General features: G+C 45.6%; 1 protein-coding gene across 5 annotated transcripts in view; it reads right to left on the reverse strand.

The window, feature by feature from the left end:
- The window catches only part of SLC25A13 (solute carrier family 25 member 13), a 99452-nt gene that overhangs the window by 47314 nt on the left and 36623 nt on the right, over positions 1-15515 (reverse strand). For all 5 annotated transcript variants that reach the window (XM_086467690.1, XM_086467689.1, XM_086467691.1 and 2 more), the window contains one exon: positions 1080-1219. In XM_086467690.1, coding sequence (XP_086323816.1) covers positions 1080-1219 — 140 coding nt within the window. The remainder of the gene's footprint in view (positions 1-1079; positions 1220-15515) is intronic.

Below are 15515 nucleotides of genomic sequence, written 5' to 3' on the forward strand. Positions count from 1 at the left end.
AACTGGTGCATGTCTTAGGAGTTACAACAGTCAATACAAAACCTAAGGGAATACGATTTAATCATGTGATACCTGACGTCCTCTTCATACAAAGTTAATTAGGCTCTGTTCTACAAAGTCAATTTGAAACATTTGTCTCAATAGCATTATCTTAATTATTCCTCATCAAAATGATACCACCTCCTACTGTGAACTAACATACTTGTGTAAACAAGAAAAAAAAGAAACCTTGCCGTCTTGAAGCAGGTTCCCATTTTAAAACTCTCTAGTGTAAATACTAACACAGGCATTAAGTATTCAGAAGGAATACAAATAAGAAACTCACGTGTTTCACCACTCCAAGGATCACTTTCCCCACTGAAGACTATTTTTAGCAGTACTGCTGAAGCACAGATGATCTGTTTGGTTTCTTTATCAGCACAATATTTTACTTTCTGTTACAAAGTACCCCAAAGCATGAGTGGCCAAGAATTCCTTGCAAAAGACAGACAGTATTTTATTCTCGATATACCACAAGCAAAGCCAAGTGGCAGCTCCCTATCTGAGATACTCGTCATTCAAAAAAGGTCAAAAGTAAAGAACTGTGAGGAAAGGGCTTGCAGCAAAACACCTCTAGTGGCTATCAGCACGGAACGAAATGCACGCTGGGTAAACACGCTGTTCACAGAAGTACTTCTTAACACCAGTCTGGCAACTGGGTCCAAAATGTTCAATACTGTTACTTAACAATCTTTGACTCATGGATTTAAACATACAGGAGATTCTCAGCCTTAGAGAGGTCCAGGGTTTTAATTCTATGCCTCTGTCTAGAGTAGGAAGGATCACCTTGTGCACACAGGTGCCAAAACCAAAACAAAAGACAAAAAAAAAACCCCCCAGCTAGCCTGAATCAGCAATTTCACCATGGGCATACCCTACTTCTCAACACACTGCAGACCTCCAGCACTCAGACTGTGAAAGCCCACGCTTGGTCTCCCTTTCAGCCTTCCCACCAGCGTGGTATCTGGCAAGTCTGCAAATACTTCTGATTCTTGCATCCTTCTTATTACTCTTGACCAAGCGCATTGTAGTAGACCCACCAGTAAAAACTGGGTGAACTCCGCGTATGTTAGGTGTCTTTTTCTGTCCTTTCCGAAATGCAGCTGTACGAACTCTGAATTCCAGTTAAAAGGAATGTGCTGATGAATCGTGGTCTGGCCAAAAACTTGCTTAGCGTCCTCTGGGAAGAAAAGAAAAATGTTCATTTAATAATAAAATAAAATAACAATAGAACAGGCATCTAAACAAATCTGATATTTTCTAACAGGGAAGCAAGACTGTTCGTATAAATTAGTAACACATTGCAAAGCAAACCTAATGTTTTTGTTTACCGAAATCATCGCAAAGCTTTGAACACCCTCACAAACAGTTTCTGAATAATCCTGTTATTCGTGAAGCTTCATACTCACCGCATTTGATTAGAAGAGACTCAAGGATGTATTTCAAGTTTCAAACTCCAGCAAGAACAGATTAAAATTAAAAGACAATTTATAAAAAGATGACTAAAGCTAACCAATTTTCAGCATAATCTTTTCAAGCTGCTAACAATCAAAGTTTCGTGTCACTATAATTCAGGCTTTTGTATTATTCCCAGAGTTCTCCACGTTCAAACAAACCAACTACAAAAATACCAGTATTTCAAGAGCCACTTTTCTGTAGGTACCTTACAGGAGCAGTGACGTGCAGGACAGGGGACGGGGGAACACAAACTGATCACCACTTCCAGCACTAAGCAGACTTCAACCCCAGCCCTCTGCTACAAGGAGGGGGGCAGCAGCACAAGTTTGTGTGATCACACCTAAATGCAAACTTCATAGTTTAATTCGATTTCGGAGTCATAACTGGGCAAGTTTATTACAGGCTTGGCAAGGTTTTTTGGTAATACACAGCATTTTTGATGAAACATTTGAAACGCACCAAGGGGTACAGTCAGTAATAAGGACCACACCCTGCTGGAACTGGACCGTATGTATTTTAACTCAGGGAAAGAGCACCAAGATCTGAGGAAGGACTCGTCTCGCATGACGGTGCCCGCTTCGATGATCACACTGAAGTCTGTCTCAGCCAAAAATACAGGGCAAAGGTACCTTCTGAAGACAAGCTGAAGGCCGGAGGTTCCCAACTGCTCCACACCTTCCTAATTGCCGTGCGACTCCTCCAGCAGTGCCAGCCAAGAGCCAGCTCTCGTCTCCTGCTCGGTCTTGTGGGCATGGAGAGCTGGTTCCCAGGAGACACTCCCTACCCGCAGGCAGGGCCGGGAGCTGGTCTCCTGCTCCCTTCACGCTTTGTGGAAGAAAGGCCGGGAGCCCAAACCCTGAGCTCCTGTCTGTCTCGGCGAGCAGCAGAGCTGGGAGCCAGTTCCCAAGCGTGGCTGGTGCCTGGGGTCAAGGAAATCAGCACAGCTTTGGGCCTGCCTGCGTGCAGAACAAGCTGGGAGCCACCGTGCTGGAGCCAGCCTCTGCCTACCCGGCAGGCCTGGAGCCACCTTCCAGCTCGCCCCAGTGCCACAAGCAAAGGCGGGAGCCGACTCCTCGGGGCCGTGAGGTCCCGTCTCCCACACAAGTGGAGTTCTGGCTTCTGGTTCAGCCCACGGCAGCCAGGCACAGGGGCTCTGTTGCCCTGGGGAAACCCAGCCAGGGTGGAATTCCCACTTTTAGGCAAGGAAGCAAGAAAATTTGAGCGCGGGGTGGCGCGGCGAAGAGCCAGGAAGATGTGAGGAAGCACTCAAGTGAATGGAGGATAAAGACATAGGAAAAAATGGTCCCAAGCCGGTGAAAGGGGCAGGTGTGCTGCTGCACAGACCCAAAAGCACTGCAGCTGGCGTTACCCACAACGACAGCTTGTTCTAAAGAGAGGGGGCTTCAAGGAAGGAGCAGAGATCATACCGCAGAGCACTTCCCATCCCTCCACACAGTCAGTAGTTTCGTCTTTAAAAACACACCACCCCCTGATCCCAGGGAATCCGTGGTGAAAAAGCAAGTTGGATTTAACCTACAAACAGAAAGACTGACCCCAGTTAACCTCAAATTCTTAACATTCAGAACTTCAAGTCCTAATGTCCTATGAGAATTTTCTCCAAGCAACGTCAGTGCCCCCAGGACAGCATTGTTCATTCATGTCTTCAAGCTCCATCACAGCCAGCTTGGATCTTGTCCGCCAGCATTCTCCAGGAGCAAAATTCTGCTCTCAAGGCAACGGGGCGGGGAGGGGGGAAGGAAGCCAGTCGGTTCAGGGTGAGGCCCTGTCCCTCTATTGAATGTCTTTTGCTTGGGATGCTTCCTACGGACACAGCTCGAGGCACCTTGCGTATGTCATTGGAGATCACCTTCACAAAGTTCCTGCTTTCTGCTAGACTTCCTTCAAAGAAGGCAAGCACCACGAAGAAGACAGCCTGTCTTGGCCAGAAACAAGAGGAAATGAAGGCTTTCTCTTCCTGGTAGTGACAACTCTGCTCTTCCAGAGGAATGAAGATATTCCCAGAACAGCTCCAGTACCTGGCTCTTGCATGGAAATCAGATGCTCATCTGCTTCCTCCTTCCCTCTCACACCACCTCCTGAGTTTCCCCAGAGCAAGAAACTGATATTGTTTGGATATTGCCACCAAAAGCTATGTTTCGTTGGACTCCAGATTTGCCTTTGTCAGAGAAAAAAGGTGCTTTCTGACTTGATGCAAGGTAAGAGATAGGAAAATCCCAGCTAGTACAAAAGCAGTCTCAAATTCCTTTTGATGGGGCCAGGCTCCTCACAATCTTTACTTCAACTTGTTAACATATGAAAGTTACAGACTGCCCTCTGATTATGCCACTGCAATTTTATTTTAATTCCTTATCATACGTTAGCTATCTTGAAGGAACAAGGACATTGCTCCCCCATCTCTGTGCCTTGTAAAACCTCCTTAATTTGGGCCCAAAAGAAAAATTCCAGCTCAAGAAAATCAAACATCAAGAAGTGAAAAGAACAGTAATTTCAGACCAAATACAATGTTTAATTATTGGCATGACAAATGGCAAAGGAACCCACAGCAATGGAACTTTAAGCCTCATCAAGCCACTAGGAATATTGTAAAGTCTATACCCAGGACATTTGCATTCCCTTGTCTACTTTAGAGATCAAAAGCCACACACATGCCTCAGAAGTTCTGGCAAGTACCAATACCCCTCCGGACAGTCCAAGCAGGAGATGTACGCTTCATGGCTGCAATGACTTGGGGAACATCAACTACCGCGTTAGTGTCGGTATTTAGGACAGAGAACTCCCCACACTAGTTGACCTTTTCAAAATCCACGGTCTATTGATGTCGGTACGACTCGGCAGCTAACGCCAGATGCTCTTCTGACAGAGGGCACGTTGGATTACACAGGGCAGGCGGCGCAGTGGAAGACTCCTGCTGCGCTTCTACTGACCCTTCGATGGCATGAGACACGGTGCCCTGTTTGCCACTGCCTTTTGGTACTCCCTTTCCCCAACGATCCACGGTTCACAAACTCCTGGATACGACCAGGGGACAGTGGTTTTCCTCCTCCCTCGCTAGCTTTCATCGCCCACTCCTCTACCACGTCACTGACCGACATCCCGTCCGCAGTCAGACTGCCCGATGCAGGTATTACAGACTCTTCACATGCCATGAACAAATCTTAAACGTTTCAGCCTGTGATTTAACCAGCAAAAAGTACCCAATTATGCACTAGAACCCACTCCAAGTTACTGCTCAGTTCTAACAGTACCGTCTCCTAATCCTCTCAGTCCAGTACTAAAATAAAACCCAGACAATTTCAAAACGTAGCTTTGCCTTAAACCCGTAGCCGAAGTTCCACGGCTACCCGCACGTCACTGACGAAACGCGGTCAGTCAAACATAGCGAAGCAGCAATGTCCTTCAGTAGCCAGGAGTTATTTTCTTTGTTTAGATCTTTTTTTAAAGGAACCTGTTTCACAGTTACAGAGGAATTTGTGACGGAAGGACAGCTGGACGTCATCTGGTCCCACCTCCTGCCAAAGAAGGTCCCTCCAGGTCAGGTTGCTCAGGGCCTTGGCCAGCTGAGGTGTGACTATCTCCAACGATGGAGATTCCAAAACCTCTCTGGGCAACTGTGGTTTGATCCTAAACCGATATTTAATGAAAATATCTGATAAATGGAAGCTTTTCAATCCATATTAAAACAGTGTTTAATTGTTCAAGTTTTAAAAGGCAAAATGTTGACGCTGCAGTGTCTGGAGCCGTGAGAGCACAAGAGCTAAAGCCAGCAAAAGATACAACCATTTCTGTGTTCGCATTGTTTGAACCAGAGCTGGTGGAAAGCCACACAAACAACAGGTTGAAGAAGATTTTAAATACTCGTTTTTAGAAATCCATGAGGTCATTTGCGTCAACCTTTGAAAAAATTAAACTGTGAAACTCAAATTTTAAAATAAATTGCAAAGCTCTAAAACAAAGAATCGTTAGTCCCTGTGCTGCCAAATGAAAAGCACCTATTTGGAAATCTGAAATTTTTAAAAGAAAAAACCTGAAAGCCAATCTCCCACTGTATTTTACATTTAAGAAAAGCCACTTGACAGAACAAGCTACTAAAATCTTTACAGGCTACAGTCCGTAAATATCTGATATATTAAATCTGAAACTCTTTCAAACTATTTGCACAAATACATAAATTTTTCACGTGGTGTCATCAAGCCAACGAGGCCAGTACCACCTCCATGTATAGCCAGAAAAAACTTCTTGATCATCTACAAAAATCCCTCTGCCCTTCCAAGACAGCTGCCACACTCTTGCAGAAGAGCTGTCACCATCGGCTCTACTTTAAAGATGTTCTCTACATTTGAGGGAAGCTGTACCTTTACACAGTTCAGCGATCTGGGCGTGGTATAGACAGCCTGTACCAAACCCCTGAGCCTTGAGAAAAAATGAGATCACCCCGGTGACACCGGTAACAGCAACTTCTGTAAAGAACACAGGCTACCTTCTGCAAAGAGGAAAACAAAAGACAAACTTGAAAAGACACGAATTACCAGGTTAACAAGAGTTCCACAGGCACCAATAACCTTTTCAAACCCTTCTGGCAGCAACTGCTTCTGTATCTGTCGTACTTAAGGCCCTGCAGATGAACATACGCACGTTATAGCTACCACTTGGATTAAATTAATGCAAAGAGAGTGGAATAGATGTTTTAGTATAGAGAGATACGGGTTTTTAAGCCTGAATATGCAAATCCCCGTCATTCTGCTCAGACAAAAGGTGATACCTTTATAAAATCATGTTTTGTTAATAGTTAAGCATTTCTGTTCATGCATTTGGAAACAGTTTCCTTTAAAAGGCTGCAATAAAAAGTGCATTTTTTCCCCACAGTCATTTAAAATAAATCCTACACAGAGGAAAAGGCAAAGAAGAAAGTGCAGTTGGTCAAATTAAACTACTGATGAGAGTAGCTGTTTCACCACCGTGACCAGGACAGCCCAGCACCTTGCCAACTGCCAAGCAAGACCCGACCTAAAGCTCAGGGAAGACGCCAACACGATGATTTCCCCAGGCTTTTGTCCTCATTGATCCTTGGAAACAACTCCACGTTTTCCATCTCCTTCGTGACCCTGCACGCAGCACCCGGTTCTGCAACCCCTTCCCCACGACCCACCCACGAGCACGAGGGATTTGGGTCCAGGCAAAGAGCTGCAGGAGAAAGAGCTGGGAGAAGCCTCACCTCCTCGGTCCTCCTTGCCCCAGCCATGCTGCAGGGACGCCTCCACCTCGGGGACCCCAACGCCCCCTCGCAGCCGTACCTCGGACCCGCCTCGCCCCTCCGGCCTGGGCTGGCTGACCCTGGTCACGGCCACCAGCCCTGCTCTGCTGTCCCTGCCCGGGTAGCGGGGGTCTGCGCCCCTCGGCAGGGAGACCCGTGCCCACGCCCCAGCCTCGGGGAAAGTACAATCAACCTGTGCAACGGCACACGTGTGCAGAGACATGTGCACAGACACGTGTCAAAAACACTCCAGTAATAACGTTTTGTGTTACCTTCTTTTACTGGAATTGCTGGGGGGTATCCAAGGTTTGGGTTGGCCTGTTTGTTTGGGGTTTTTTTTTTTTTTGTTTTCTTGTCTTTTTATTTACTGTTGTGAACTCCAAATACACAGCTAGTCAGAGTTCACTGCCGTCCTTTTATGGTCTGGCACTAGGTGCTCTGTAACGATGACTTTTTATTTGGGAAAACAGATGTGGACATCCCATCTGCTCAGCTAAGATGAGGAACGATGGGTAGTCCAAGAACTCGGCTGGGTTGTCCGTTTATGACCATTCAGCCAGAAGAGGGTCAGCCCTCTGGAAGTATAAGCTTCACCTCCCTGCTGCTTTCTCAAGGAAACGGGTTGAAATAGTTTTACAGTGGCCATGCTGTAAATGAAATAACACACTGGAATAGCTTGATTTCCAAGGACTGCAAAGGAAAGGTACTCATCCCTCCAACTTCCCTCAACAAAGCAGGGCAGGAAGGGCTGTCGCAGCCGCCTTTTTCCACCGGTCAGAAGCCCTGAAATAATACACTAACGCTGTATTTTCACTGCCTCTTAATTCCTGGCAAAATATGGACCACAACCCATTCTGCAATTCTGAATAATAATAATAATGATAAATAAATTAGGTTCTTTCCTTCTTAAAATACCAGAAGGAAAGTATCTGCTAGAACACTCAAACTGAAGCTGGCAGAGCAGAAACGGAGCACGTAATTTGAAGATAATGGGATTGTATTACACGACTCAAGAAGGGGGGGGGGGTGATGTGAAAAAAGATAGCAGCGGAGGTCAGTGCAATTTACCTGCGCTCTCATCTGGTGCTGCTACTGTTTTAAAACAAATTCATTCCAAGGAGTGCAAAACCCTCCATTAGCACACCCGATCCACTTCGGCTCAGATCTCACCTGCACCTGAAGAACGTGGCTGCACATACACAGTTGCATACAAACACCTAAAAAACCTGAATTCACTTCTTTCGATAATTTTGTGCGTGCTCGTGCATGTGTAAGTGGCGGCTTATTTTTTTTATAGGACCCATTACTCCCAACTCAGAGAAAATCCCCAAAGACAAAATTAAACTCGAAGAATAAAAACGGTAATTTTGACCAACTGAACTACGCCGAGCTGGTCCAGCTGCGGACTGGTGCTGAACTGTGCTGGGCAAGCAGGGGCTTCCCCCGCTTCACATGAGCCAGCGTTGCTCGTGTGTAACCGAAGCGGCCGTATCAAAGCCACTGCCCCCGCTTCCACGTGGGTAAGGGAAATCATCACCCGGACTCACTTCTGTCACCTCGATCCTGGAGACGTTAAAACACAGGACTTTCAGAATCCAGACTGACTCAACACCTTCTCTTTTTTTACAGTCAGGGGCTGATTTCCCTGTAGCTGTCCAGGAATACCCATTTACTTCACAATTCACGTGATTGTTTCCTACAGCGGTTTAAGATACCAACCAAAGTGATAAAAGCAAACTCCTGGCTGGAAGAAATTATCCTAAACTTTGCACTTTACTCTCCAGTACAGACTTGAGAGCTCTATTTCTTTAACAGCTATTTTGCTTAGATAGATGGTATTTAAAAAAAAAAATCACTTTCTTGCAAAGCATTAACATACATTTTCCCCCACTTAAATACTTCCATTTCAAATGCACCACAAAATGTACTCCCACAACAGTACTGTATTAGTATAAAACTATTTTAGTTGAATTAAAATGTCTAACTATCTACCTCCAAACCTACCTAAACTGTAATTTTCACTTTGAGCACTTCCAACATGTTCTCAGTTTTGTTTTCTTTTATCAGCTTATCAAATCAGGTCCTGCATTCCAAATGTTGGAAAAAAATAGTCATTAACTGCTAGGTAACAGCAGATTTTCCAATTTAGAAAACTAAATTACACACACTGCAAAAGTATGTGTGTTTTGCTATCTGAAATTTCATATTAAAATTTGTTATAACAAAACACTTCCCTAGCTCTTAGGGCCTGCCGAAGTTTTTACCTTCTAATCCGCAATTCCAGGACAATTTGAAAAGGTAATGGGGAAAAAATTAAAATAAAAATCAAGCTTGAAGTGGTACACTGCTGCTGCACCAGTTGAAATATATCCTGGTGTGGAAGCTTCTGGTTCCTCCCCAAACGCTGCCTAATAATCTTGCTGGGCTTTTTCTTCCCAACAGGATACACGGCTGTACGAAACACGGCAAACCCTCAAGCTTACTGTTAACCAAAGAGTGACCTCAAATAGTTGAGATTTACTCTCAAATTGGCTTTTTCACACCTTTTCCACACCTATTTTTTTTTCTTTTTAAGTAGCATGAAGTAGCAGCAGAAACCACAATATTTTAGCCATCCGAGCATGTAGTGTTCTTGCATTATCCCACCAACTGGAAGTGCTCTCCGTTACCTCTATCTTTCAAAATTGGAGCCATTACAGTCAATCGGGCAAATCTGCAGTTAGTCTTTCATAAAAAGTGGATTTTTGACCCACTGAACTGGAACAGCTTCTGAGCAGTTCCTCTGATCTCTGACAAGACACGACACCACACACGCATGCCGATCTGATACCGGTGTCCATCTACGCGCGGCTGTTCAGAAAACGCTGCTCCTCAGTCATTAAAAAAGCTCCAAAAATCAGGGGGGTTCTTTTCGCAGATGGTTTAACGCAATAAAGCTCCACATAGAGTAAAAAACGGATGCCTTCACTATGGTTTTCACCTCCAGGTAACACTAACAGCTGGAGCACACCAACGGAAAGCAAAAGCTTCTGATACTGGTCGGGCTGCCCGCACAAACGGCGTGGGTCGACTCGGCACACCTCCAGGCAGAGAAGCGACAGCCCCACGGCAGTGCTGGCACCGAGAGGCAGCCCCAGCCCGGCAGGGAAGCCGGGGGCTGGAGTCTCTCGCTCAAAGCGGCTGCTCACGTTCAGCTGGGAACCCCATCCCTTTGGCGGCTGGAAGAAGCAACAAAGGCTGTGCAGTACCTGCCGCACCCAGCGGTGAGACGAAGACCAGTGTTGCTAACCCAGTGTCGTTCTGATGTCGTTAAGCAGACCTGAAAGGTGGCAACAACCAAAAAAACCCCCCAAAGCCCCCAGCAAACCACAAAGTCCAGTACAAATCCTAACAAAACCTTCAGCATGCATTCCCTTTTAACAGAGGGGCACTAGCTGCTGAACGGAATTCATCTGGTTGTACGTTCATCACCCTATCCTAACTTTTCAACCAGGGCAGAGCACTCTTACAGGTTAATTTTACAGCAATGAAAACATTATCACAGAGAACGTGCTTGTGCCTTTACGATTCTTCCCAATGAAAAGATCCATGACAAGCTTCAAGTTCCACCCTTCTGCTGAAAATGTTCTCTTTTTTTTTTATCCTCTTACTTCCCCCTGCTCTGCTTGTTTGTGCTTTTGTCACTTCCAAAAGCTATGAATTCACTTCCTCATGACGTATCCGTACACCGTCCGGTTCAGCTTGGCCCTGATTTTTGACTGAGATACCTGAGCACTTCTGTTACCTCTGGCAAATAGCCCCAAAAAAGCAGGGTCTTTCCAAGAGAATCATCGCTTTCAGCCGTTAAAAGACTCTGGATCCAAGCTTGTCTGCTTCTTCTGTCCTCCTTGGATGTACGGGGAAAGAACATGAATTTCTACACAGAATATTACATAATTGGCTCACAGAAAAGGTTTTCAGCATCTCTCCAAGATGCAATCTCTTAAAAATATTTCTACTTGAGCTGTGCACATCCATCATTTCAGTTTACTGGCAACTACCTCACATTTCTTTATTACCTTTCCTGGCCTCCTTAGAAGTGAGCAACAAACTGCCAGCTCCCAAAGACCACAGGTTTGGAAAGGACTAGGCCCCATGAGGGCATAAAAACGAAATTTACCCCTTTTGCCTTGAAGAATAATAACAAAGAAACCAGATCACGTCCACCAAGGTAAACAGCACAACCTGGCTTAGGAAAATAAAACACCGCTTCTGTTTTCTCCAAGGAAGACAGTGAGGGGTCGATGCACACGGTGTGCGGAGAGGCTGATGGAACGGGGGTTTCTCTGCCTGGAGAAGGGGGGCTAAAGGAGGAGCCCATCGCTGCCTACAGCTGCCCGACGGCGGGGTGAAGGGAGGACGGAGACGCGCAGTGGCAGGACAAGAGGCGATGGATGCAGGGTGGAACACGGACAAGCCCAACCAGGCACCAGGAAATGACCTCTCACTGTAACAGCGGTCGAACACTGGAGATGCTTGCTCATAGAGGCTCGGAGTCTCCACCCTCAGGGACATTTAAGACCTTGCTTGACGTTGCCCCCTCGAACAACCTGGTCTTGATGGCCCTGCAAGGGTTTGAACCAGACGGCTGCTGCAGTCCCTTCCAACCTAAACCCTTTGATGATTCTGTGATGGCTCCTTGGGCTTTGGTAATGAACAAGAGACGCTCAGCCTTCGGCCTGATGCTTGTCAGGAGGCAGCTTTGATTTTAAAAAAACAACAACAAAAAGAAAACCAAAAACAAACCACCCAAAAAATCAGAATGAAACCAACAACAAAGAACAAACCGAAACACCAAAATCAGTTCTGGGTGACTTGGAAAACTCAGTTGTATTTTCTAGACCAAAACGAAACACAACTGTGTAAGAGGATGGAGCTTCTCCTAATATTCAAAATGATGGATTCACTTTGTGACTGAACAGGCTTGGCTTTACTTAAGATGCCCTCATGACAGTCTGCCTGGTTACACAACATTTTAGTTAAAAGGGAAAAAAACCAAAAAAAATCCAAAAAAAGAAAACCTTGTCAAGTTGACATATGTCTAGAAACTAAATTCTCCAAAAATAGGATCGAGAAGATTTCAAAAATTGTTTTGAAGGAATCAAATACACTCACAACTCTACCTTACACCCTCTTGCAATCAAAACCGGCCATTATTTGTGCAACACCCAGTACAAACAACAATAAATACCAGACACGAAACAAATCTTGCATCTGCAACGTTGCCGTTGGGATCACCATATCCAGGCAACTGCCGTTTGTACACCACCAACAGCTAGCACACCACTAGCTACAAACAGCTGCTGACCAATTTGAACCAGCACTGGAAAAGTCACTGAGAAATACTGAATATTGCAATCTATCGAGTGACCAAAGCTCACAGCCTCAGCAATTTATTTTGGTCGTTCAGATGTAGCTTTTCCTTGCTTCACATGGCATTGAGCGTACCCGGGCTGGCATCGCTAAGCGAGGTGTTGTGCAAGAGAAAAAGGGAATTACAGACCCCGTAAGAAGAGCCCAGTCATACCACGCAATTACAGGGCACAGCATAAAATAAATAATCCTCTGGAACAAAGGCAGGAGCTAGCTCAGGCAGTCTGAACCTAATCCTTTGGTCGGGAAAGCAACTGTGAGACTCCTGTAAGAATTCTTTGCATATGGAAAAACTATCAGAGAGTTGTCGTAGGGGGGAAACTCTGGGGCTCATCACAATAGCTGTGTGGCTACCTGAACCTCTGCTGAGAGCGAGGTGCTTTTACAAAGTTTACAAACAAGTATTCAGGCAATTTGGGTATCAGACAAGCAAACAGGAGCGCTGAGTAAGATGTATCCTTAATTAATGTCTTTATCCAAGCACTGTACTGCTATAATGGATAACAGAAGCGGGGATCCACAATAGCTGCTGTCTGCACGTAAATAAAGTTTTGTTTTGAGACAAAAGCAGAACACATCGCTCGATTCTGCAGCTGTTAGGCTAAACAAACAATAAATTGGGGGTTGGGTTCCCCATCCCCTTCAGGTTTTTGCTGCGTTTGGGGGGTTTTGTTTCGCTTTTGCTTTTTCTCTATTTTTTTTTTTTTAATTAAAGGACTGACTTGTCTCTCAAAGCCGCACGGCGCAGCATCCATTTTGAAACAGCTTCAGGTTGCATTAGAGGACCTTTAAAAAAACCAAACCCGAACCCAGAAAAACACACAGTGCCCATCTCAGCTACATTTCATTAAGTACGAGAGCAAGAATTTCAGCCTGCTGGGAAATCCTACTTTAGAACAAATCAGTCGGACAACCTTCAAAGCCAGGTTCAGCGCCGGCTGGCAGCACGGACGGGGGCAATCGCGTCTCTTTTCGTGCCTTTCCTCTCCCTGTGAGCAGAACCGACACGGACAGCACTTCTTTCGCCCTTCAGTAGGGCTGCCAGAACCGGTATGAGAAAAGGAAAGTTCGAGTCCCTGGATACACCACTGCGGTGTTCACAGCTCAGACCTGTTAGCTCCCATCATTTCATCTCTCCATCCGAAATTAGAGAGGGAGGTTAAGACTCCTTAGTTTTTAAACACCGACATTTTTACCCAACCATCTCACCTTTGCTTAAGTGCCATCTAGTAAAGAATTTCAAAGGGCTCTGCTTCTTTAATGAGGCATTAAAATACAGTCATACGACAAAAAAGCAACTCTGCTAAGTCTCTTAAACCCCTGGACTTACATTATCAGCTTTTATGTGCCTGTCAACACTCAACAGTAAGAAGCAACGGTTTGCTCTTTGCCTCGAATTTAAAAGCCAGCTAAACTTCCTCCCACTTTCCTGCTGAGAGCTTTAACTCCTTGCAAACTGCAAAAGCTTTGGCACTTCAGCAGCAGATAAATCTACGACATGATGCAGCGGCCAGGCGCAGACTCAACCAGCCACCGGCCACTAATTTACCAGCGGCCGTTCCGTTCGCCTGGAAAAGCACTAAACTGGAAGTGCTTCCCACCCGCCACGACGGACCCACTTGCTTGTGCATCGGCCCTTTTAAACCGACGCTCCCTCGAGGAACCAGGTACCCTTCAAGTGCGACTGGAAAGAAATGAAACATCTCAAACTGCAGACGCCAACCTACGGCTAAAACACAAAGGCATTTCCAACCCAGCAGCTAAAGCAAGAGCGCAGCAGTTTTCAAGGAAAGTGTGTGCCGAGGATTAAATACTGGAACTTCTTCACCCAGAACGCTTCTCTAAATATCCTCAGCCTGGATGCGGCACTCGGTGTAAAAGCTCGCTGACGCAAAGCCCCTTATTAGCCTGTTTCACAAAGGTGCCAGACGAAGTGTACCTGTGGAAGAGCCAGATTTGGATGATTTGCTTAGTAGAAAATGTGAAGTTCACAGCTGGGAAGCCCTGTACTCCGTTCAGCACGAGCTAAAATATTTATAGCATTATCCCAGCGTACAGAAAAACAACGACTGCACAGATAAGCCACGCTGTTTCTTTACAACAGCCAAATGAGATACAGACTTACAATGGGATCCTTGAGATACCACACTTAACAGCAGTGCAGGGAAAAACGATCCTTTCCCTTTTCTTCTGTTCCTTTCACACTGTAATTCCACAGCATACAAAACCCCCATTTAAGTCTCCTAACCTTGATAAGGACTTGATCCCACTCTCATTCAAGTCAATGGAAAAAGATCTCATAATTAACCTCAGATGCATGACTGAGGCACTGAGTGGCAAAGTCAGAGGCTAGTACTGTAACAACTGGTTTGTGAAAATATTAGGGCTTTTTTCATAAGGGGGGGGTGTGTCTTTTTTTTCTTAAGATAGAAAATAGAAACTAGCTTCATGTGAAGGTCAACCGTTTCTGCTGAGAAGGCACAACACTGAGGCAGCCCTCACAGCCTCCCCGCTCCAGGCGTTCGCTGGGTTTGGCAGCCACAAGGTACGATGCAGAAGTTACAAACGCATTTACGTTTTCAAAGGGCGGGAGGAAGGAATTAAAACAAGCTATCTGAGGTTCTGCCAACGTTGGCATGTCTCCTCTTTCAAATACCTTAACTACAGCCTGGCACCGGAGTTTCTCTCATCACTAGAAGGACTTCAATGGACTTCAAATGCCAAACAAATCCCTTGACTCACTGTGTCAAACCCCAAGGGAGGCACTTGCCAGCAGGAAAAAGGCGAACAAGAATGCCAAGAGTTAAAAAGCGAAGTCGGACTGATTCAGCATTCAGATCAAACGACGACAGTTCTTCCCAGATTATTAACGAGCGCTCCAAGCAACCGGGGGGCTCCGATGCAGACCAGAACCTGCACATCACAGGAACCCTGGTTTGTCTGTGCTGGGACAAAACCTCTGCAAAATACGTGCGCCCTCCTGACGCAAAAGCATGCCACCCCTCGCTGCCTCTCCGTCCGTACACATGCACAGGACTGTTAGGCACAAAATACTTCCTTCACCAAGGTTACGATCAGAAACTTCTTCCTGAAATTCTTCCAAAGCTTTCAGATCCGTAGTAATTTTTACAAAGCTGTTCTAACAAGTAACGTCGCACACAAAAAGCACATCTTTCACAACCTCAGCAGACAACCAAAATAGCGAAAAACCAAAATAGACACAAGACGAGACAGCAAGTCGTCTCACCAGCTGCAACTTCAAATACAGATTTTTGGAGATGGTAGAAGGAATACAAAGATGCTTCAAGCAATGGGAACAGGACCTTGTCAGTTC

Source organism: Leptosomus discolor, chromosome 7 (assembly GCF_034619465.1).
Source record: "Leptosomus discolor isolate bLepDis1 chromosome 7, bLepDis1.hap2, whole genome shotgun sequence".
Classification (NCBI taxonomy): domain Eukaryota; kingdom Metazoa; phylum Chordata; class Aves; order Leptosomiformes; family Leptosomidae; genus Leptosomus; species Leptosomus discolor.